The sequence below is a fragment of the Hyposmocoma kahamanoa genome, unplaced genomic scaffold (genome assembly GCF_003589595.1).
Source record: "Hyposmocoma kahamanoa isolate Upper Pololo Valley unplaced genomic scaffold, ASM358959v1 95, whole genome shotgun sequence".
NCBI classification, from domain to species: Eukaryota; Metazoa; Arthropoda; class Insecta; order Lepidoptera; family Cosmopterigidae; genus Hyposmocoma; species Hyposmocoma kahamanoa.
The window spans coordinates 3,449,724-3,475,947 of NW_020654972.1; the positions used below are offsets into that span (position 1 = coordinate 3,449,724).

Sequence of the window (26,224 nt, forward strand, 5' to 3'; positions counted from 1 at the left end):
CTTGCACTTTAACTTTAAATGCACTTATATGTCAAACAGGTTATTTTAGATGCACTATTTACACTTTACCATGTATATTATTATTGTCAATGTATAACTTTACTCATAGCCGTTAAATTTTTGCTTTTTAATAACTTAATCCCTCTCGTTGGTTCTGACTGAAAACCAGCGCCTTAGGAAACTTTGGCGTATGCTGAGTCAGCGCCGTTTCACTACTATGACAATCATGTTTTGTTTTTTTCTTTTATGATTTATTTTTCTGTATTTGTGTTGTATCAGTGAATAAAGTGTTTATCTATCTATCTATTTTGGTTCGAGTCCAGCCGGATCAAAGCGAATTTTTTCTAAGTATTCGATGTTTGTTTAATAATTATTAACAAACGAGAGGAGAAATTTCACAAAAAAGCAATTGAAATATTATGGCAGTGAAACATTTATTTCTTACATTTATTTCTCATTTATTTTACTCTATGTTGTGTCCATGGCACCCGCGATACAGGGTTTCCCTAGTGCGGGGCTATTAGTGTGTACGTGTGTACGTTATATGCCACTTTCAAATTTGGATTTGGATCGTTTTTATCCCAAGTGGCATAAAGCTGAATTTAAATCTAAAGCTTAACGCTTTGACATGATTTTTGCCCTGTACCTACTTTAAGTGATTCAGTACTAATAACATAAGTAGTTAGAACCATTAGTGAGAACATAACGATGGCCATCAAAAACATGTTATATTATTTACTATCGCACTCTAGCACTTGTTTTTCAGAAAAAATATATCCGGTTTCAGACAAAAAATATTTTTGTTTTTAATACTGTTGTTCACGGTATTTTTAACCGACTTCAAAAAAGGAGGAGATTTTCGACTGTACTGTACTATTGTTTTTTTATGTGTGTTACGGGCTAACTCGGCATTTGTGAACAAATTTTGATGATTCTTTTTTTGTTGGAAAGAGTACTTCAGTAGTGGTCTCATTTAAATTTGAAGAAAGTATTCCACTTCTAAGCGTGGCCAATTAGGGGATGAATCCGGTTCCGTGCACTTTCCAGTAACCGATTTCAATAAAACTTGGCAAATGGATGTAATTCCACGAACTTTTGAGGTCGGTTATTTAGTACTATGTACTGAGATTACTAATTTGTAAAAGGTTACGAGCGAATCACGCGATTACTGTATTGTGTGGAAATAATTAATTTGTCGAATTATGTGTATTCAAACTCAACAATTAGGATAGAAAAGTTAAAAGGGAACGTCAATTATCTGAATATGCCAATTATTACTGTTTTTAATACTATAAATGACTGTATTCTTTTGAATTTTTAAAATACTAATTTCATTTTAAATCTTTCGTCTTTTTTTTAAAGTGTAATATATACAGTTCGTTTCAACTAGTATATTTGTAAAGATAATTATACCTATCAAACTGAATGGGTAGGTATAAAACCTTTGAGCAGCGGTGCGACGCGTAAATCCCGCAAAAACCCCAGTATTCGTACTACCGCCTTTTTACGACCGCTTTCTCAACAATCAAGGATTAGCATTTTGTAACACGGAGGGAAAATAAAAAGTCTTTATTTTCTTTCTTTTTATCTTCCTCTTTCGTCGTAAGTCAACGTACTCTGTGTAGCACTCGTTCGCTGCGATGATTTTCAGCCTGTGTCCGCTGTTGTGGACAAACAAACGAATACGTAAACAATGCCCACAAATTTGAAAATATGAACAACAACTTTCTAATACGTTTCTTTACATAAAGAAATAAGTGCGCATTTGACCGTGCGAATCTTCGGATCCTCAAGAGGTTATGAAGTATGAAAGGTTAGGGGTGGAACCCTAGCCTACGGTTAGTCCCCCGAAGATGGAAAGGGGGAGGCGGAATTAAATCATGCAATTCCATCGCCGTGATATATCCCGTAGAATGCCGGTAAACTGGCAACTTTACAAACAATCTTCAAGGTTCTGCAACTTCGTCTCTACTAAATCCGAGTAGCCCATAAGCCTCTTGACATGCTTTTGAACTGAATCAAGGTGGCTAGTTGGTATTTAGCAGAACCATCCCATAGGTGGCACCAGTACTCCTTACACGACAGGGGTTGTGCTTGGTCTATACTACCGGAATCCCACGCCAAATCCCATCTATCGAATGTCCAAAGTACCGATAAATCATTATTTAAATGTAGACATTACAGAAGCTAATGTACTACGTATAATAAAGACTAGTATATTTTTAAATGTTTATTGTTTGTAACGTACAAAATGCCTCGTATTATAAAATAAAGAGCATTCAAAACAACTGAATGGATTTTTCCGTTGCAATTGTTTTTAAAACATACTCACTCAACAAAGACAACTACGCCACTTATCGACTTCAATGTTGTAACGTTAGTAAATAACGCAACTGTTCATGAGAAATCTATAATATATTATTAAAAAACCGATAACATAAGCTCAGTTTTCATCACCTTAAAGTGATAATTGCATAAAAAACTTTATAAAGCCATGACTTGCAGGCAGAAAATTGTTTAAAATATATTTCTATTTTCTTAACAGTCGCAAAAGTTATGTAGATTTACTTTTTACTGTTTTTTTTATTACTTAAGTACATAGTAAATGTTTAACGTTACACCAACTAACTAGCTTTAACACAAGAACACGTCAAGCTTGATACTTTGGACCGTTCTTATCGTAAGCGGCATTGAGTTGGATTTAAATGTTAAGTGTCAAGCTTGACGTGCTTTTGACCCTGTACCATTGACGACTAACAGACGAGCGTGTATGAAAGCATTCTTCTTATCTTGTTCTTCTATCGTGTCAATAGCCATACATATGCATGGCATCGTGGTGAAATGATTTGCCAGTAGGTATAAAGTACTGACGAGTTGATACCCCAGGTGAACTGTAGCAAGCATTGTAGCAAGTGCGAGACAATTTTATCCTCCTACGTCAATAAGAAAAGGGCCTGAAGTGTGTATAGAGGTAAATACACATTTTTTTACAATTATAAATAGACGGAACAAACAAGTCCTGCTCGTTGTGGTAAGGGACACGCTTATTATTCCAATGGTAGTGCCACTCAAAACTTTCAATCGCAAAGATCTGTGGGGCACTGCCACTGTGCCTGTCACCCGAAGACATAAAGTTGGCAAGTTCCGTGTCCCTGTAGTTTCAGCTGTACCCTTACCCTCAACACAAAACCAGAACGCAGTAATAATGTGAGCATTACTGCTTAGTTTCAATAATAAGCTTAACCTTATTATTTATTTCTGTTGCCAAGCCGTAACGTGAGCATTACTGCGTTCTGTTACTGAAAGGTGCTGGTCAAATTACAAGCACATGGTGCTTGTCAACTTATGTCTCAGGGTGACGGCGGAGTTATGATTTAAAGCTAAGTGGCACTTCAACTGCTATGGACAAGCTCCATATCTTTCTACGTTAATTTTGATTATAGTGACCCTCGCTACCTACCCTTACGATGTCCTGTGCGCGCACAGTAACCTTAGAAGTTCAGGTTCTGACCTCAGCCAGTGACAAAACGAAACAAAACGAGACAAAACGAACAATGGCGTCTCTCCAGTTTCCAATAACCTAAACGGCAGGAGAGACCGGAGGATATCTTGCTTATCCTCTACTAGCTCTCCGCGCTAGTGCCGGAGATGTCAGTCGCAGTGTCCTGCGACAATGTCCTGATATAGCTTCAAACTTAAAGGGCAATTCACGGGGCCCGCGCGTCTCTTCGCTTCAGGTCCTCAACTAGACCACTACTAAGACTAACAACTAACTAAACTAAGCGACTAACTAAACGAAACTAAACTAAGAGAATATAGCTCACGAGACAGACGCCCCGGACATATGCAACTGGGGCAGACAAACATGTCCGTCTCTGCAGCTAACCATAAGCCCCAGCGAGTCTATACCCAAATCCGGGTCCGCCAGAGAAGCCCGCAAAGGCGTATCACTGGCGGAGGGCTTGGCCCGGCCTCCGCCTGGTCTTGCCGTCGAGCCCGTAATCTCTCCGGAAAACCCTGTCTTTCGGGTCGGTAGATAGGGACAACTGTTTTGGACAGTCGTGTCGTTTACCACCAGGCTCACAACTTGTTCGTCCCGTCACTTGATATTATAAAAAAAATAAGTATGGCGGCAGTACTTCCCTGGACGAACTCCTTCAAGGTGCTCTCACAGGTTTAATTTTCAGTGAAACGTAATTTTTCTCGTACACGCGCACTGAAAATATAGATACATGAAAATTGAATACGTTACCATCCATGAAAAAGCTTTTAGTGAGTCAGATCTTATAATAAAATCATTTGTGTCGTATCCACGTAGTCATTTATCATTTTCCACAAAGCGATAACTTACACCGTAACTTTTATGCAAAGAACAGTTTCAGAAATAGAAGAATTTCAAATTTTCCTCATTATAATTAAGGGAGTTCAATGAGACAATTGCAGGGAAATACGCGGTTTGCAATAAAATGACCTAAGTACCTGATTTAAATTGCCTATAAATTACAAACTTAATGGTGCTATCCTGTTTTAAGGTACCCTATGATTTAGTATCGTAATAAAAGAATGGACGTCCTGTAGCAAGGTGGGTAGAGACATGGTCAATTTTTTGGTCAATTCAGGATTGTGGGGAATGGTAAGTAGGGGGTGAAGTTGAGTTGCGGATGATGACGATAATTATTATAATAATAGATAATTAGCGTAACCCTATCAAAATGTAGCCGTAGCGGCGCGGCTTGTATGTTGTGTGTATATGCACACATTCGAATAATCTCTCGTTGCACTCACGTTGCATAGCTCAGGTCATCGCATGCGTCGTTTATAGTAATTTGATGTTATTTTTTAAATACCGAGCGGATTGCTTCAATTCTACATTTAATGGCGCATTTGTAGTTGTTTGAACAAGAGTGCCTCAAATTCAGAATTGCTCAGGATTTAATTTCTAGTTCATAATCGTACCCTCACAATCGAAATACCAATCCGCGATAATGGTAAAATATTAATACGTTGGTACTACATTTAGCAATGTCAATATACTGCCTCTTTGGCCGAACGATTACCATACTGGACTGCCACGTAGAGGTCCCAGGTTCGATTCCCGGGCAGGGAGAAATATTTATATGGCTTAAATTTATTTCTCTCATGAGTTTGGGTGTAATTAGTGGTTGTCTAGGTATGTCCATGGCATCCGCGACACAGGGTTTCTCTAATGCAGGGCTATGAGTGTTAGCTTTACAAAACATATAGCTAATACTATGACAAACACTTTATTTTTTTAATCCATTTTACAACTTGTAGGTACAACTAAAATGGCAACATGGCAATCCTATGTTCAGAGAGAAGTGTAGACATCGACTCGTCGAACAGGCGGGAGTTGCACTGCTTTTGTTATACGGATTAGTTTTTTGGCAAGAACGATGTATCGAGTTCTTAGGTTTTCGCGATTGTTACACATAGGAAATGAAACTATTTTTCCGGATTTAAATCGAAAGAACGATATAATTTTATTTATTAGATATAAAAGCGGAATTCAAATTCATTTAAACAAAAAAAAAAACATTTCTTAAAAACTTTGTTATTTATACATTGTTTTTCGCTATGACCTCCATAAAATGCTAAGTAATAGTTCTAGCAAAGGTATCTTCAATCCAGATCACAATATTTCTAGAACAGCCTTGAAATTAACCTCAAGGCTACACGAGCTGTGTGCAACCGACCCGGGCAATTTCCGTACTGCAGTGGCGGCCGCAACCCGCTGCCGGTTTGCTACGAGCTATAAGCTACGAACTACGGTCGTAACTTGTTACGGTCTACTTGGTTGTTGTGAATCAACTCGCATATTGAAACGGTAAAAATAAATTTTCAAAACAAATGATCGACTTTAATTGGACGGTAGTTTTAGTGTGTTTTTTTGTACCACTAAGAGTGGATACTACCTCAGCTCGAATTCAATTTTTTTCCGTACTAATACGGTTGATTTTGCTTCGATCGAGCGACAGGGACAATGACTTTATTCCAGAGTTAATTATTTTACAAACGAAATTAAAACCATTAGAAAAATATTTATCGTATATTATACGTACTTTGTTTAGTTCAGTTGATGTAAAAGAATCATTGGTATATGTAAAGTACCTAGTAAATACAGTGGCTTTCTTCTAAAATTTCGAGATAAGTTTTTTATATCTTGAATATTTTTAGGAATCTTTTTGTCACACCGTGAGTATCCGCAATTATAGTATATATTTTTTCCAAACTGATTGAGCCAACACTTTCACTGTTCTGCGGAAAACTACAGAAGCCATTTGAGGTAGCTCTATTTGGTATACCTAAAGTGGTAACTGCCTATCTATAAACATTTGTCATACAAGGAAGTATCTTAATATCACAAATACCTCTCCGGGCGACATAATGTCACGTGTAGGACGTAATATATATTACGGGCTATGACAGAATATCAGCTAGGGCAATGTTCTTCAAAGTCCCCTGTATAAAGCTGAGTCATAGCCTCATTTGATGTATTATTAATTTTATTTCCTCTTTCTTTTGTTGTATTGCATGTCATAAAGTAATTTAATTTTGATTTGATAAGATCTAAAGTCTCTTGTGTTTGCGATTGACGACCTACCGAGGCACTACTGAAGTTGAACTTGTCGGAACGTGAACGTTCAATCTTAATTAATTAAAGGTTACGGTTATATAAACATATGCCAAAGTATATAACAAACTATTGCTGAACACGTGTTCAATATCTATAAACATGGTCTTGCAACCTAAGCCTTTAAACTTGAAACGTGAGGATGGACGTATATTATTTAAAATATTTCTTTTTATATTCCCGTATTATGACAAATGACGTCCTCGGCAGCTCAACGGTTTGCACTATGGACACGGGATGAGGTTTAATATTCGATTCTCGGTAGGAACCAATTGAGAATTGAACTTTTCTAAATTAGTTCTGATCTGAATGTTCTGGATCGTGCACCATGGTGAACTACATTGCTCTGGTACTCATAGTACAGGGAAATCCCTAGTTTAAGTGTGACTGTATGGTACATAATAATTATTATGTGATTACGCTGCCTCTCGATACTCTATGATCCGGAACACGACAGTACTGTTTGATGGTAAAAGTAGATATGGTGATACCTACCCAGGCTGATGCTACACAGACAGGAAAACCGATCACCTATTAAACTGACCTCGAAGCAAAGAATTACATAGTGCCAGTTTTTAAACGAGGTTTTATTATACCTATTGCAAGGTCTAGATTTGAAGCAAATTACTGTTATAATAATACATTTATGAGATTTAATTTTCTATGTCGAACACGTACCCACAAAACCTTAGTTCTTTTTTTTATATAAAAGCAAACAACTGTTTTCGTAGCATGTTTTTATGAATAATCCATGTTTCCAAATGGCCACAGTAAAGATGTAACGATATCCTGCAAAAAATTCAAAATGGCCGTAAAGATGTAATAATTTCCCAAAAAAAAATGGAAAAAAAATTAAAGCATTGAAAAAAAAATTTATTACAATCTATATGACAGTATGACCAATTAGACGCCTTAACCTGTCCCGAAAAACGAACAATTTGACTACTACTGAAAACACTCCACTAGTTATTAGTGACTCTGTAGGTCTGTTGGTAAGACCAACGGCCACGATGTGGCAATACTCGCCGGTTCGAGTTCAGTCAGATTGAGTGAATTTTACTTTGTTGTTGTTTTCTTCGATCTTCATATCAATAAAAAAAAATAGTGATTGTCATTCCAGTATGATCACATAATAGATTTCGTATTGTATATATATGACCATATTTATGTCCTTCATCACCCTGTTTTGCTGCTTTATTTCGCAAAATGTACCGAAGTTTATTTTACGGCCTTGTAATGTTCTGTAGCGAAACTGAATATTATGACAAGCCCATTTGTAACAATTTGCATGGCATACTGTATGTACAATCATTTATCACTGAACAAGAAATTGTTTCTTATAATTCTGTTATACGTATTAAAAATAGAGGTCAGGTAATTGCTTTTTTTAAGAATTTTATTTTACCTTCGAGAGCCGTTAGATATAAAGCTATGATCAATTATATCAAAAGTACAATACGTATTTATAGACAATAAGTTTTCGGGTCCAGAAAACGAGCAATATATTTTAGCTACAACTTAAAACATTAGTGTACTAATGCAAACTTATTCCAAAAAGAGATTTCTTACAATGAACGTCTGAGTTCGAGTATTGAAAATTTTTTTTGACACGAACCAGTAAATTATCTGGTCCAGCCGGATGAAAGGAATTTTTCTTTGTGTTTTTTTTTTCGACCTTTGTATGAATAACAACAACAAATATATAATTATAATTGGATGTCTATTTTAATTATGAATTTCTTGAAACTTATAGAAATAAATATCAAAAATAACAGGCAAATGTACGATATAAAAGTGTGATATTATAGTCTAAATATTTAATATCCTTTTGCCTAGAGTTTATAAAAATACGTGTTATAAAAATTTTCGCAAATAATGCACGTTTGGTTATTTATTATATTTTGCAACAAGTAGAATAAAATATCATTAACAATTTTATACAACGAGGTCAGGTGGAGTAAGAGGAACACCGGGGGAAAAGGGACTAAAGTCCATAAAATCTAAAGTAAAGCGTTTAGCACTATAGTTTATCAGTCGATAAAACAGACAAACAAATTAGTTTCAACGGTTGTAAAGAGATGTCGGTAATCGTGCCGACATCTCTTTACAATCAAATTTACAACATCGGTTCTAAATTTGATTGTAAAGAGATGTCGGAAAAAAATTGACAGCTGTGTAGTCTGGATACGAGAGATTGCTAAATCTTGGTTTAAAAAAGTGCTGGAGATTATTTTTATAGAAAAATACGTAGAGAAAACGGTAAGTTTTACCTTTTATTAGTTATTTCAGACCAAAAACAAACAAATAATACGAGTTACATTGGAATCAAAATCATAACCGCCAAAACATCGTTAGGGTAAGAGGGTCTAGTACTAATGGGGTAAGAGAAACATATGTTCCTCTTCCCCCGTGTCAGGGGTGACAAACTTTTTCATGAATAGTCATAATGGAATATTGTCATATTCGAACAAACACAACTTTATATCCGTATATATTATATATTATTTTTTTATACCTGGATATATATATTTTTAAGAAATTAAGTTAAATTTGTTCAAATAACGTTTTTGATAGTAATTGTAAATTTTGGTAAAATTTTAGTGACTTCGTCCACATGATGTTAATTTCTGATGATGTTACAATAATTATACCACTACAATTTTATGTGTAAACAATAACACATCTTAAGATTTTTAAGGCCAGTAACAAAATTACATACATAGTACATTTTTTCCGTCAGGAATTTTTAGAAAATTGTATATTTTAGTAGAAAACTAAAAAAAATTTACATAAGCTCTAAAATAATGTCGTAATCTAACAACAAACACAAAAATGTACGCTCATTGCACGTTAGCTACGTGATCACACTACTCCTATACCAAATTTCAATTGATTTAGTGGAACGGTTTTCAAAGTAGAGTGGTTTTGGTGACGAGAGAAGAATAAATTTTATTAGAAGTATAAATTTATTTTTTGTACCAAACGTTGCTTTTCTATTGTGACGATGTTTAAAAATTACTTAAGTTACTTAATGTGTTGATTTGTAAACGAGTGGTTTAATATGTGCCTTTATTATCCTTTGTATGTACTAAAAAATTATAACAGATTCACTTTTTTTTAATTTGTCATCCCTGACCTTAACCTGTATGTTCCTCTTGCCCTAAAATTAATTTTTCACCTTTTTTTGATAAGTATGCATTATTTCAATGGTTTTAAGATAAATACGATTTAAATAGTTTTGCTTAGGAATTAACTATGGATATATTTAAATATACATTGCATTTATATGAAATACTTTGACAGTTCCTCTTACCCCGTTTTTTGGGGGAAGAGAAACGTTAGCACAACCTGAACGTTTTTGTCCGATACATCGTACTTACGATTTTTTAGCGATTACGATTAATTTTAGCGTAATGATTGTTAAAACATGGAAAGCTGATAAACCAGGGCAAGATTAGAGCATTTCGAAATTCGTATAAGACATTATTTATTCCTCCTAGAGCTCATAACATTTGTCTCGAAATAAAATATGTTCCTCTTACCCCACCTGACCTTACAGATGATAATTTTATACAAGTTGTTTTAATTTTTTTTATTATTAGCCCGAAACGTTGGTTTATTTGAAAAGTAAAATATACACGATTTAAATCCGAAAAACCAGTTTTATTTTCAATGTGTAACAATCGCGAAAATATAAGAACTCAATAATCTCGAGTCCACTAGAGTCTTGTATTTAACAACGTTCCGAAATGTCTCACTTCTATTTACACGTATGTCAATATTTACCAATAGTAGTTCATAGATATTGTTGATATTTACATAATAATACAATTTCAATAGAGGGCTATTTACTGATTTGGATACATCTAGCATGACGCTGTGAACCTTTGTAGCGTTTTCATCGTAAACGGTAAAGAATTTAATTTAAATCTTAGAACGCGCACTTGACCCTGTTCATTGTTTGAAAAAATCCCGTAATTGAAAACAATCAAGTTTTAAAACACTGATATGGCTCGGAATATGGTTTTATGTTATCTCTGTAATTTTCTATATTGGATACGAGAATGTTGTAACTGTTCTTAGAAATATTTGTTACTACAGCTCAAAATTGAATAACGCAATATGAATTTGACGAGGCTTTATGAAGCATTCCACAAGTTTTTACGGCACTCCATGTGGTCTATTATCCCGAATCCGAGACCAATCGTAGTAAATGGCCACCTTCTTGAAGTTGTTTTCGAATACATTTACCTCAGGCAGATTTTGCGATGGGGTAAAAACAACTTCGAAAGGGAAGCTAAGAGGAGGACTCAGCCTGGCAGCGTCTGGTAAACTACGTAGTGTCTTCTCGTTACCCATACCGCAAAGTTTCAAAACGAAGGTGAGACGAGGACGCTCACGATATGGTTAGTTCACCAGTTGACAGTCACTCAGCGAGCTATGGAACAAGCTATGCCCGGAGTTTCTTTGAAGGACAAGGTACGGAACGAATTTCTTTGAAGGACAAGGTACGTACGGTAAGGAACGAGGTTATCAGACAGAGAACTAAGGTCGGCGACATAGCTGCTAGAATAAGCAAGCTGAAGTGGCAGTGGGCTGAAGTGGCAGTGGGCTGACCATATCTATCGAAGAACCGATAACCGATGGGGGAAGCGAGTTCTTGAGTGAAGAACACGGCTGGTCAAACGTAGTTTTAGACGTCCTCTGGCCAGATGGAGTGACGATTTGCGAAGGGCTGGCTGGCAGCAGACGGATGCAACAAACTAAGGACCAGGTTAAATGGCGCGCTTTGGGAGAGGCCCATGTCCAGCAGTGGACTACGATATTTGTGATCACGCTGTACTCGATGGTTTTGGGCTTAGCACTTGGTTTTATTGAATTGAACTTACTAATGATGTTGGGGTGCACGAAAAGAGCCTCCCCGTAAGGCGTACTATTTATATTCCCTGTACGTCTTGCATACCCTGGGCAGCAATCAACGAGAACCCTATGTCGTTTGCCAAAAACCTTTCACTATGATAGCACACATGTCCCATTCAACTGGGCTGCAAGTCTATGCCATCGATACGATAAGAAGAAGACCGATATTTTAAAAACAAATTAAAAAATAAAATAAAAATAATATGTAAATGAAAATAAAAATTATTTTAATGTTATTTCAGGACAATGGCCGTACTGCGAGTGAGCTTAATTAATGGACATTTCCATGAGCCGGTGCTCAATACAACACGAGGTTTCAATTTAAGGTGGTAAATTTTTGCATTTGATTTGAACGTTATGTTTTACTATTCAAATAAATGTATACGGTCATTGTAAATGAATAATAGAACGAAATAAATAATACCTTTATGCAAAATGTGTTTTTGTAAGAAGAAACAGCTCAAACATATTGCTTTTTTTTATATTTGTGCAAATAAAACAATAGCGTAACCAAGTCACGCTAGAAGTTTTGTAAAAACGGCAACATTTGAATCTTTCTTCTTCTTCTGTTGGTGATACCGGAGGTCAGACGTCATTAATCGCCACATGAAGTTACGTCTCGGAAAGCTCTATGATTTATCCATTCAGTAAGATTTTGGAACTATGTGGTTTATTCTACGGCTACGTTTTTTTCGGCCCTGGACTTTTTCTTGCAGAATAAGTCGCAGTAGAGAGTATTTTTCAATCGATATTAACATGAAGTGCTGTCTTACTACGTTTTTGTCATGTCAAGGACGACCAAGCATTTGTGCGTCCTCGGCAAACATTTGGATAAATTCATGCAATTACTATTGTTTGAAAACAAAAGACCATTGCAGTTACTTTTGGGAGCTGAAAGACGATGCGTCGAAAAGCAAAAAAACCACACCCATGGTTTAATTCTATATCTGTCTGCCTTAAGATAAATATAACATAAATGTTAGTTACTATTTATTCCACGTCGCCCATACTGTGGAATAATACATCAGTAAGGAACAGATGAACAAACAAGCACAATCTCTTATATACGCCATGTTTTTAGACCACGCAGACACGCGATCATTGGCTATAATAGCGCAACATAATTATCATATGATGATTTTATAGTGCACTAAATGTATTTGAACAAAGTAAGGCGCTGATGATAATACGATACACAAAAGAAAACTCACGTAATTCCTTTCAAAAAAACCAGTTTTCACCTCTGAATAAATGACTGTTATATCGTTGTACAGAAACATTGTTAAACACCAACTTAAAAACAATAGAAAGCTTTTACCAGTTTAGAACAGGCTGGTAACTTTGAATTAAGTTACAGGACAATCTGAAAGTTTGGTAAATAAATAAACTCCTTCAAGCTTTCTGTTTTTACATCACGGAGTAAGAGCCGTTATCACATTTCAAACAAGCATTAACAATTGTTACCAGTCACGCAACCAAGAGGTGCGGTGTGTATGAGAAGTATAATATCGGAAAATTCTTTTATTGTATTTCTTTTTCGATAATTTGGTATTCTACATAGTCTATTGCTTGGGAGTTACTTATAAAAACTAATCTCTTTCTCGAAATTCTCAAGTTCTATTTTTAATCGACTTTAAAAAAAGGAGGAGGTTCTCAATTCGACTTTTATTTTTTATTTGTTTTTTTGTATGTGTGTTACTTAATAATTTCGGCACTTGTGAACTGATTTTGATGATTCTTTTTTATCGGAAAAAGGGTACCTGATTAGTGGTCCCATTTTATTTTTAAATATGAGGAAAATATTCCATCTCTAAGGGTGGCAAACTAGGGGATGAATGACGTTTGAGGTCAGTTTTTTTAGTACTGTGTACTGAGATTATAAAGCTTATTTATGATACCAAGTGACCGGACAAAGAAGGCGTGCACCTGGTGGCAAGCGACACGCCTGCCCATGACTGACTGAGTTGCAGTGCCGCTCAGAGCTTTAAATCGAAAAATCTCACTACGTCCATCACCCTCCCAAGGAGCACAGTTTATAAGCCTTAAAATTGTTATACCTATAAACAGTCTTAATATGGTATAGATTAAGATAATAGTTCTCTAATAATGGTTTTAGAAAAAAGAAATTGTTCTTATAGACTTATTTCACTCAAGTAAAAATTTTAATACCTTCTTAATACCAAACATCTTAATTAAGTGTAATCTCTCTTAAGATTTACTCTTACAGTCCGTATTTTAAGTTCATCTGTAGAACAACTGATTATTTTTAATAAAATTGTTCTATACACATCCAGTAAAGCCAATAATCTAAAACTAGTGTTCTTAAGTTAATTCTAGATATATTTAATTTATAGACATTCTGCAGTGTTTGTACTTATTGACAAACACGTTATAGCGCGTCTTCAGTAGATTTTATTAAAAAAAGTACTACAATTAGGGTTTTTACTCTATTGGACGTTGTAAGAGTTCATGCAAAACGGATAAAGTAAAGAATATTAAAAGATCTGGTGGAGGTGGTAAACGTTGGATATTAAGTCACATCATTCGATACAATCAGCGTTCCCAATGCCAATTGTTCAAAATCCCCAAAAATCACTATATAATAATAATAATAATAACGTACACACTCGACATAGCCCCCCACTAGGGAAACCCTGTGTCGCGGGTGCCATGGACACACACGTAGACAACCACAAATTACATCCAAACACGAGAGAAATAAATGTAGGCCATACAAATAAATAATTCTATTTAAGCTGCTTGTTAATAATACGAGGGATATGCGATGTTGAATAACACGTCGATATAGTCCATTACAGTGTTTCTAACAGTAACGATCAAACTAGCGATGCATCAGCAATTTATGGATTAAACAAAATGATAACATGTTAGAATCCCCACATTTTCCTCACATATCCCCACAAAATCCCCAATCTAGTTGAAACTCCCCACAATTTGGGGAATTCCCTACAAATTGGCAATGCTGAATACAATAGTCGTAATTCGCGCTAGGGCCGGTCATGGCCGGCATTTGTTTGTTGACAAATAAATAAACATTGTGAAGTAATTCTGTGTTGTGAAATGATAAAAACAATTGAAATGAGCGCGTAAACTACTTACTGTACTTCAATGTTGTGTATGTGTTTTGTACCGTCTATCAATAGAATACAGTGAAATCATTGTGTGAAATGTGGTTGGCGTGAAAATATAACCTCAATTTTGTAATGAAAATTTTCTTCCATCATAAGTTAGGTATGTCATTAAAATATTCCTTATATTTAAATGATAGCAAATTTATCCACCTTTCTAGTCATATTATAGCACATTCCATATAATTATACAGAATAACGTTTTTTTTTGCAACAAATTGGATTTTTTCCAATTGTTTTTTTGGCCAAGTGTTTTGAAAAGTTTTTTATTGCATAAACTCACTTTTTTGTATAACCTTAGAATAATAACGCCGTATAACCTTATAAAGGTTATGTAATACTGTCAAAAGAAAAAATCGCTTAGAAACATCGCGTTTTGTAGACAATCATAAAAATCTCATATAGGAATATTCTTCGACAAGTTCAACTACACTAAAGCAAGGAAAAATAATCTTTTCGTATTCTAAAGTTTTTCTATAGATAAAGCTATAGACAAAATTCTTCCAGCTGTGTTTTGAAAAAGCTTTAACTCTTATCGCCATTTTTATTTTTAAAGAATGACGTAGCCGGGAAAAATTTCTTTTGTTTTTAAAAAGTAAATCTAAGTTGAAATTAGCTTGAAGAAGTCTAGAACTTCTTGGAAATGGTTTGTTTTGTGAGTTATTTTGTATATTTAAGCTTTCTATAAATATTTAAAACCGAAAATCGATAATTGTATTTTTATTAAGTTTATATTTTATACATAAATAATTAAAATTTAGCGAGCGCATTACTTTTATTACAGGTTTTACATCACTTCACAATGTATTTAAAGTCGGACGTCAATTTGCGCTTTCTAACCGATTAAACATTGCGCGAAAAAGTCAGAAATATTATATCTAATTTCGGCATGTTGCAATTTTGATAGTTTATATTTTGTAAGCCATTAAACTTGAAATCTATTAGTATTAAGAGAATTGCGTCCTATGTTTGTAACGCTTTAGTATTTTGGTTTTAAAGTAGCATTACTAAGAAAACTATCATAGACTATAAATTATCTAAAAACTATCTACAAGACTAAATAAAAACTGTCTACATTCTACAAATAGTCTTGTAGCATTCTAGAAGGGTTACTGCAGAAAAAATATAAGAATCACTCTTAACACTACCTACAGATAGTTTCTCAAAGCACTCTTGTGATCTACTAATAAAGTTGTGCCCACTTTTACTTTAAATTCTAGAAACCTTCTTCAAGATATCTTGAGGGAATTTGAACTCTTAAAATATTCAGTCGAATTAAATTCTATTAAATATCTTATAGTATATATTTAGATATGGGTGTGCTGCTTGGGCTGATACATAAATTGAAAAGACCCACGTGCCTGTAATTTTGTCAGCACGCTTATCCTTCAAAACCCAAACGCAATAATGGTCACATTACTATTTAGCAGCAGAAATAGGTAAGGTGGCAATACTTCCCTCTAATGCTACTAAAACTATTACTGCACTGAATGCGTGAAAGAGTAATTTTACAAAAAAAACTGTTTTTAAAAGAATATTGTTTCTAAGTCAGAAATAAATTAAGAATTTGGTTTGTTTGAAAAAATATATAGTGCAAAAAATAGTTTCGTTAATATAACGTTATATCTGTCGTATTTACATTGCAAAGTAGATAAAAAATATGCACAATGTACTTAATATTATAATACAAAAGAAATTAAAACAATGAAATTTAGGGCCGCGCTGGAGCATCATGTCAAAGAGTCTGGCAACATTTCCACTTTTGACAGTTAAACTAATTCTTTAGCGGAAGTAGCTCCCAGTCTTTTGGTCAGCGGAGTTTCTGACGCAAGCTGAAAGCTCCTTAGCGAAAAGTTTTGCCTGTTGCCCCCAGTGGCACTGTGGATTTCTTCAATGTCCTCAAAGCTTGCTTGAAAGAGTGAAAGCGAACGGTATCACTGCATAAACCTTTAAGAGATTATTACAATTAAGGAAAAACTATTCAAGTCTATGTATTTCGTGATAATCTTTGTTGGCCACTACAAATTCAAATCAAAAGTGAGTCTTACACGTGCCCCAAAAAATCTAAAAAATGTTCTTTTTTTTAAACTCAATTCGACTGTTTTTTTTGTATGTATGTTACGCGATTACTCCGTATTTGTGAATCAATTTCGACGATTCTTTTTTGTTGGAAAGAGGGTACCTCAATGTTGGTCCCAGCTAAATTTGAAGAAAATATTCCACCTCTAAAGGCAAACTGTGGGGTGAATCCGGTTTCGCACACTTTCCGGTTACTCTAATAAAACTTAGCAAACAGATATAATTCCGCGAACTTTAGAGATCGGTTTTTATTAATAAAAAAGTTATGTTATTTTAATTGACATAATTGATTTAAAATAATGGTTTTATATATTATATCGAGTAAGTCGTTCAACAAGCTAAATCACATTATGTATTTAGTTATATAAAATGTAGGGAATAGCTTACAGGAGCAGGACAGGAAGGAAGTCAAAGTGTCTCATTATGTAATTATGTATTATTTCTAAATTGATGTCACCGTTGTTCCTATGTTTATACTTTGTATAAACTGACCACATTGTTTTCATTATAAAGTTTTAAAAGATTCTGCTTATTTATGTACCAGAACACACGTAGACATTTCTCATTCAGATTCCACGCGAACACATGAATATTGCAATACCGGCCGGGAACAATAGCCGGAATTAGAGAGCGTAGTATCATTATCTTCTATAATTTATGAGTTTCTGTGCAGCCCAAAGGCTGAAGCACTTAATGGAAGTTTGAAGAATTCATTTATTTATGTGGATGATTAGACAAACAAAGGGCTTAAGTACCATAATAAAGTAAGTAGTAAATTTATGTAGGAATTTGTGTAAAATTTGCATAAGAATTAAAATGAGAGTGTTGTTCATTTACTAAAGTGATTGGTAGGATTTTGTTAATGAAGCTTATCAATATTTTACGAAGTGTAGTTGCTCAGTTATATACATGTCAATAAATAATGAAGTTTTAGTTGTGCTACTCCTTACTTAATTTTTTTTAAGAATTAGAAATATAGTAAACAAAGAAGCAGTGATCATAAACCTTTGCCTTTAGACAACAAATTACAGTAATGGAAAACATCGTGAGAATTGATGATAAATGAAAAATTTGTAAATGTCATTTATCTCTATAATATTATGTTATTACTTCATAAAAAGTTTCCGTTAAATATTTGAAACCTCTATTCTTCCTTCTTTCTTTAAGGTTTTTATAGTGCAAGTCTTCGAAATAGATTATTAAGGATGTAAAGAAAGAATTTTTTTATTTAATCTTTGGTGAATATTATCAGTAAAATGTAGAGTAATAGAGCTCCTTTTGCGAAAGTACTCCTCGTCGGTCGTTCGTCCACAGACGTACTGCCACCTTGCCTATTTCTACCGCCAAGCAGTAATGCAAGTATTACTGCGTTCCGGTTTGGAAGGGTAAGGATGCTGATGAAATTACAGGCACATGGGACTTGTCAACTTATCTCAGGGTGTCGGGCGCAGTGGCAATGCCCCTCAGATCTTTGCTATTTAAATCACTGCAACTTTTACGGATAGGCGTGTCGCTTACCTCGTCGTTGGTATTATTAAAAAAAACCTTAAAATTACATAAAACAATAATGTTTGACGATTATGTTTCACGGTATTTATCAAATTGCCTTGCTTACAAGATGACTGAAAAAACAAAGTAGGTAGTAAGCTTTTGAAAATGGAATATAACATTTAATCTAACCAATCTAGACATCATTCAGTAACTATTATTGAATTCAACCTCACTGAAATATCATCAAAAGGCTAGGCAACAGTATGTACTATAATATTGTGGTGTTTTAATACAAAGTACTTTTAGATTTTAATTAAACTAGAGATGCAGCAAAAAGTTTACGCGCACCTCCCGCTTCAGCTACTCTTAGTGTTTATGTAATACATCGAGTGAGGTTTCTCTTGGAAATGATCCAAAAGTAACTCCTGGGATTCTTCGTTACATAACAGCGTGCAAGATCAGAAAATCTCTTTTGATAAGTAGTTGAATTGAACTTACCAAATCCTCGTCATCGTCAGAGAAAATATTTGCTCGATCTTGCGTCATGTTTGCTTAAAAATCCAATATCCATAGAAAAAAAACTTCATGGCTTACGAACACACAACACAATGCTCCCTCACTGAAAAGCACTTCAACTGCATCCAAAATCGCCCTACCAAATTAGCGCCCTTGTGATTCATATCTTAATTTTAAACAACAGTATCGACACTTATTAATTTCTGAGTGTTTTATAAAAGCTCTGATTATAAAATTCTTTATCCAGAATCTAAAATTTAAGTTGTAAAAACAAATATGACGTCGATCGTCGATGATTGTAGAGAGGTGTCAAGCGACCGGCGACCCTCTCTATTCGGAGTACGAGGGCTTACTGCGGCGAAGGGCGGGCGAGTGAAAGCACTGCAGCGTCTGGTAGCCATGGCAACGTGAACGTTTTCACCTCACTCAGTGCTGCGGGCTTGTATGCATTGTCGACGGTAATATCATCCGACATGGGAAGCGAATTAAAATGTCTTCCGTACGCCAGGTTATTGCACGAGTAATTAAAATACTAAAATACGGGTTGGAAATTTGAGAACAGACCATAACGGCAGCTACCCGATCTGTTTCCGCTTCATGAAAAAAGTCTTAAGGGATCATCCCGAACTTATGTTTTCGACAGTATACACTTACAGATATGTACAGACATTACAATTAGAGAGTTCATTCTCGTATTTTTTATGTCGTCAATTCATCATTTTTCCTAACAGGATTAAAATATTATATTGAGACTAACTGAGGTTGGGGTAGTCGAAATTTCATTACCAAAAAAATGAAATAAAATATTTCCGAACAATAATTTAAAATATTTTAGTTAAAATAAAAATTTAAATTAAAATAAAACTTACAATAATGATTGTAAGCACCTTGCGAATTAAATGAAAATAACATATGTACGAGTGGACATCAGAGTTCCAAGGTACGTACATATAAGTGAATGTTGTTGTGGCAATATCTCTTGCCAGCGGTGACGGCAATATTATATCGCGATAAAAACCAGCGAAGCCTCTAACCCACGTTGGTCAGCGGGCGGCAAGGACTATATAGTCATTGCCGCACGAGTATAGCCTAAAGTCTATCCTTAGAGTGTACCAGCAACGGTACGTGTAATGGGATCATCATCCCATTTTGCCTTTCATCATCATGAACAAATGCGCAACTCATTAAAACAATGTTTGAGAAAGATGCCAGGATATTGTGTCTTCGTTGCGACGCCTGAGGATCAGCTAAAGGCTCAGGAGACAAAGTACCCCACATTGGGTGCGTAAATAAGCAGCGCGACGGCGTTACCTTGCGAGTTTGCGACACTGTATTGCTCGCATGACACTCAGGGTCGTATTCCAGAACTCTACTCAATGTGAGCATCCTGACTTGAGAGTCAGGATTTGAGCAGACTTGAATATGATTTCAAGCACTGGAAATACGACCCTAATGGCAAGGACTTGAGTATGTTTTTCAGTGCTCACTGCAACACTCAAGTCCTGACTTGAGTATTGAGTAGAGTTCTGGAATACGACTCTCAGTGTCAGACGAACCGGCACCGCCCGTGTGACATCACTCGTACCTGCATGGATACAAAAATCATAATGATGTTATGTAATTACTCCATTACTAGGAATAATTATATGACAATGCCTAACTAGTAATTGGCAATCAAAATAAGCTCTATAACGGTTTTTTTATTAGATACATTAAATACCTATATCTATAATACAACCAAAAATTTAGCATTGGAGCACGCTATAACTCTCTTATAGTCCGAACTAGGCACCGACGTTAGCACATAAAGGCTCGTTAGTAGGTCGAAATAGTGGTATAATAGTATTATAGCAACGATTTTTATTAACAAAGGAGATAATAAAGGGTTATAATGCCCGTATTTCTTGCCGAAGGTTCTATGAAACCTGTAAGATGTTTTCTTATATCGCTTAAAGCATTATAAATACGATGAAGTGGTGATAAAAAACTCTTTGTGTGGTATTGTATTCTCTTTGTACGCAATTTTATAGAAATATCTCTACCTCGAACTAAACATTATGTCATAATACGCGGGTGCTGTGTGTTAATATCGCGATCGTACTGGCAACGAGTTAGAAATTAAATGTTAAGTACTTAGTTACTAGCAACCATTATGAAGTAGAAAAGTGACATATTGCGGATGTAAGTTTTCCCTTATTATATATGATATTTTATATGTCAATTTCGAAGCGCCTTAAATAAATTTACGTTTTTATATAAATCTTAAATATAAGAGAAGGTTTTCATTTCGACTGTATTTTTGTTTTTTTTTTTGTGTGTGTATGCTACGCGATTACTCCTACATTTGTGAACCGATTTCGATGATTATTTTTTGGTTAGAATTAGAAGTTGAATCCGGGTCCGCTTTCCGCTAACCGATTTCAATAAAACTTTATTTTTTACCTTACTTTGAGGTCCGTTTTTTTAATAACATTGTTACAATTATATAAAAAATATATATAATTAAGTGAAGATGTACAAGTTATATTGTAAATTTTAATTGCCCGTTATAGCGCTTGAAGAGTAAAAAGGGAGTTTCGTCCAAATATGTAGTTACAAAATTTTCAAATTTAGCCGACGATAATTATGTTATTTTAATTTATTTAATAAACATTACACATTAATTAAATAAATAATACTTCGCACAGTATTTCAAGATTTATATTTTTGCTCACAATACCATAAAACAGTTCCTTCAATGATTGTCTTTGCTTGTAACTGGAAAAGTGAAGAAAAGTTATTGGAATACCTTATTTTTATTGATTATTGACTGCCTGCCGGTAGTGAGGACGCCAGTTATAAATCTTTCCGAGAAACGATTCTGCGACTAATTTTGTGAATACATCTATAGGTTTTTTTTGCTCGGGTGTGGCAATGGTAAACCGTAGATTTTATTTTAACCATCTGTGTTGAATTTGAAATCTTACAATTTACCTGGGCAGCTATTGTTTATTAGAGAAACTAAACTAGACTTATCACTGCTCTTCAGGAAAAATGGTTCAAACCAATATAGTAATTTTGTTTATTAATGTCACAGGTGTACCTAGTCAGATAAATTTCATTGCGAATAAGACACTGAACTTTCGCTTGGTTAAAATAATCTTGTAACGTGGGTCGGTATTAATTTTATTTATAATATCAAGTGACGGGACCAACAAATCGTGCTCCTGATGATGAACTACACGCCTGTCTATAACGGTTGCAGTGATACTCAGAGCTTTAAATCGCAAAGATCTGAGGGGCACTGCCACTGCGCCCGTCACTAGTTTACTGGAATTTCACCAACATCCTTACCCTTCAAAACCGGAACACAGTAATGCTGACATTACTGCTTGGCGACAGAAATAGGTAAGGTGGCAGTACTTCCCGGGACGAACTCTTTCACAAGGAGCTCCACTGTTACTAAAATTCGACAACTATCGAGATGTATCCGCGGGCTTTAATTAAGCATAATATTGACAAGAGTGGGGTGCCCGAAAGGAGCACCCCACCCTCAGGGGAGCAAACTCCCCTTTCGACCTACCATAACTTTCCCGCAGATCTGGGGCAACCTTGGCAGCAATCGGCGAGTACCTTACGCCGATTGGCAAATACTTTCACCACGTGGCAAGCATTATAGTATAAGCTATCGACACGACAAGAAGAAGACAAGGGTGAAAACCAGGAAGTGCGGCAATATCGCATTAATATTTAATGTTAGTATTACTGTGTTCCGGTTTTGAAGGGTGAGGGTGCTGGTGAAATTACAGGAACATAGGACTTATCAACTTATGTCTCAGGGTGACAGGCGCAGTGGTAGTGCCCCTCAGATCTTTGCAATTTAAAGCTGTGAGTGGCACTTCAGCTGTTATGGACAGGCATGTAGCTAACCATCAGGCGCACGACTTGTTCGTCCCATCACTTGATATTATAAAAAAAATCTCGAAAGGAAATATCTTAAGCCATTTGCTGATTTTTTAATGTGCTTGATCATACGCGTACCAGCGATAAAGAGGTTACCAAAGAGTTTACGTATTCTGAGAGGTTTTTAAGGCACTGGAGATGAAATAAATATAACCCATCAGTAGGTACAATAATATAAATACCGGTAACCGGATAAGAGCCATTAGACAAAAGGTAAGAGGTGGATGATAACAAGTTAAAGTGTTTAAAGGTCCAGGAGGACAACTCGTTATATAACAGATTATACATACAAGGATGGTATTGTTGCTCGTGTAAAAGTTATGCCTACTTAAATCTTATTAGGGTTATCTACGTTGAAGTTATTTTCCTAAGAACTCTGCTTCACAGGGTTTATAGCACCAAAAGATGGAAATAATTGCATACTAAATTGAACACAAAATTTAGCGATGACCGAAAAAATCGCGTTGTTATTTTAATTATTCATTTCCTTAACAATAGTTATTGTGTTGGCAACAAAATATAATGAAAACTTTAAATCAAATACTCCCGTATTTGATTTAAAGTTTTAAGTTACGTACATAATATACAATAATATTAATAAGTCTGGACAAGAAAGTCGTACAATAATAACAATTAATACATTCAATGTCAAATTAGACATCCTTACCACGTTTAAATACAAATTAATGTCAAGTGCTTCCAAAAATAAATTAATGATTTCAAACACCTTTTAACCGATTCCAAAAAGGAGGAGGTTCTCAATTCGACTGTATGTTTTTTTGTGTGTATGTTACGCGATAAATCCGGTATTTGTGAACCGATTTTCATAATTCTTTTTTTATTGGAAAGAGGGTACCTCCATAGTGGTCCCATTTAATTTTGAAGTAAATCACCACCTCTAAGGGTGGCTGTTCACGCATGAAGATTCATTTTTATAAATAGCGCCTAAATTTTATTATAAGCAGAAATTATTTTAATGGTTGACTTTGCTATTTTCCAATTCAAGGTGTTTCGCTCTCAATATTCTTGGAGTAGTGAGAACCGATTTTTATTATCTCCTGTGTCAAGTTCCGTATACACATGTATTCCGTGCACTTTACGGTAACCGATTTCAATAAAACTTGGTAATTATATGTAATTCCAAATACTTCTGAGGTCGATTTTTTTACTACTCTGTACTGAAATTATTGAAAAATAGAATCTTATGCTGTTTTTACATCAGGTAGGGAGACTATTAAACATTTTTGTTGTTTGGTACTTTGAACTTTGTTTTATATTACAATATTGAATTTTGGTGCTATTATACCACGTCTGTCCTTCCTCCTAATACACAAGCCTACTTGATTCGGTCTCTTTATTAAATTTAGACAAACATTCAGTCACGTCTGTTAACATCTCCAAAATATAGAGACAAGGAGCTGTGATAGATGGTTGTCCAAAGTAAGGTTTACATGACTCCCAGGGCGGAATTCCGACCATGGATCTTATTGCTCTTTTCTGTAGAGCGTAGGCCTATTTTACGTTTCTACTTTTAAAACTTTACCGTTTCTACCGTTCTTTTTTTATATAATATTAAGTGACGGGACGAACTAGTCTTACGCCTTATGATAAGGTACACACGCCTGTCCATAACAATTGAAGTGCCACTAAGAGCTTTAAATGGCAAAGATCAGAGGGGCACTGCGCATGAGACATAAGTTGACAAGTCCCATGTGTCTGTAATTTCACCAGCACCCTTACCTTTCAAAACAGGAACACAACAATACTGACATTATTGCTTGGCGGCAGAAATAGATACGGTGGCAGTACCACCCTGGACGAACTCTTCAGGAGCTCTACTACTAAAAATTCATCATGATGTCCATACATTCAGCTTCTAGGTGTTGTTCGAAACAATAAAACATTTTGTCTTGTTCGTGTCGATGATGAGGTTGTTACTTTTGAAACAAAAGTCAAAGATTGAGAGGACTTCGTTGGTTTTGAGCTCGATGTTTTCTAAATTTTCAGCTGTTTCAGTTTTGGTTTGAGTTGATATCGTCTGCAAAAACTACTAATTTCACATTTAAGAATTTATGTTAAATGTTAAATTATTTGCATTCACTTTTCAGTTCCTGGTTTTGGTAATTACTATTTATAAGTGCTATATTTATATATAAAAGTAGGAGGCAAACGAGCTAACGAGCTACTTCATGAGAGGTGATCATCATTGCCCATTGACATCTGCAATATCACAAGAGCTTCCAATGCTTTGTCATCCTTTAAAAGCCCTGTTGATTCGCTTATTGAAGAATCTCATGTCATGGCGTAAAGGAAATATACAGGAGGGAGACCATTTCATATGTTACAGGTTCTAGGAAGGAACGAACGTAATGACCGCGTGGTCTTAGAATGACACGGTCAGGCACGTGATGGTGACACCAGTTCGAGAAGCTCCTCAGAGCACGCCACATAACAAAGATGGTTTACATTACAAAGCGGTAGAACACATACAGAGAGAGACAACTTCTCTCCGTAGACTAAGGATTTCCCAACATTCTACTACTAGTTTGATAAGTCCGTGATTATGAGAAGAAATAAAAAACCATTTTTTTATTTAATTATGTTTCATTTGTCTATGTATTTTTTTTTTAACTCTGTACACCTTGACCAGCTTTATTTTGTTTTTATAACATCAAGTGACGGGACGAACAAGTAGTGCACCTGATGGTAAGCTACATGCCTGTCCATAACAGTTACAGGGCTACTCAGAGCTTTAAATCGCAAAGATCTGAGGGGTACCACCACAGCGCCCGTCACCACACACAAAAGTTGACAAATCCCATGTGCTTGTAATTTCACCTAGCATATTCATTCTCCAAGTACATTCCAACTTCTTCAACCCATCAAAAAATATTTTTTATCTAGTTGAAAAAGAAGCCTCTCTTTCAGCTACCACTGTCTCATTTCATGCATATCGGTAAAAAATCACATTAAAAAAGTCAAATGGGGCCAAATCTGGTGAATACGGGAGATGCAATCGAAACGGAATACTCAAAATTTCGTTTTCTCCACTTTCAAAAAATATACATTAACTTCAACTAACACCTTTAATACTATTTCATTTCGCGGTAATTTAAAAAAGTAACGTATGTTGCTTCATTAGGAGTTCTAAGTTAAGAAATAAAAATAAATTCCGAAAAAAGTTTTTATTAACCCATTATTGTAAGTCACGTACGTATTTATCAAACCGCCCTCTAAGTCACAAACATTATATTATAGTAACGAAACAGAAATGAAAATAATAAACTTAAATATGCAAAAATTATGATTAAAGGGATGAAATAAATCAATGCAGATGTTTAATGTAAACAATAGCCAGAGCTATAATAGCTTTGCTATGGAAATTTTTGGTTCCCGGAGGTTACAAGCGTAACATTCCTATAAGAAGCGTTAAATTCACCTCGTTAAAACCTCCTGTGACCAAAGGCTTGGCAGC

The 26,224-nt window shown here is 35.1% G+C and overlaps 1 protein-coding gene across 1 annotated transcript in view; it reads right to left on the bottom strand.

Moving 5' to 3' along the window:
• The window catches only part of LOC113238304 (transmembrane protein 151B-like), a 90,743-nt gene extending 71,906 nt beyond the window's left edge, over window positions 1-18,837 (bottom strand). The window contains exon 1 of the mRNA XM_026475140.1: window positions 18,790-18,837. Within this exon, the coding sequence (XP_026330925.1) occupies window positions 18,790-18,837 (48 nt within the window). The remainder of the gene's footprint in view (window positions 1-18,789) is intronic.
• Between the last annotated feature and the right edge of the window lie 7,387 nt (window positions 18,838-26,224).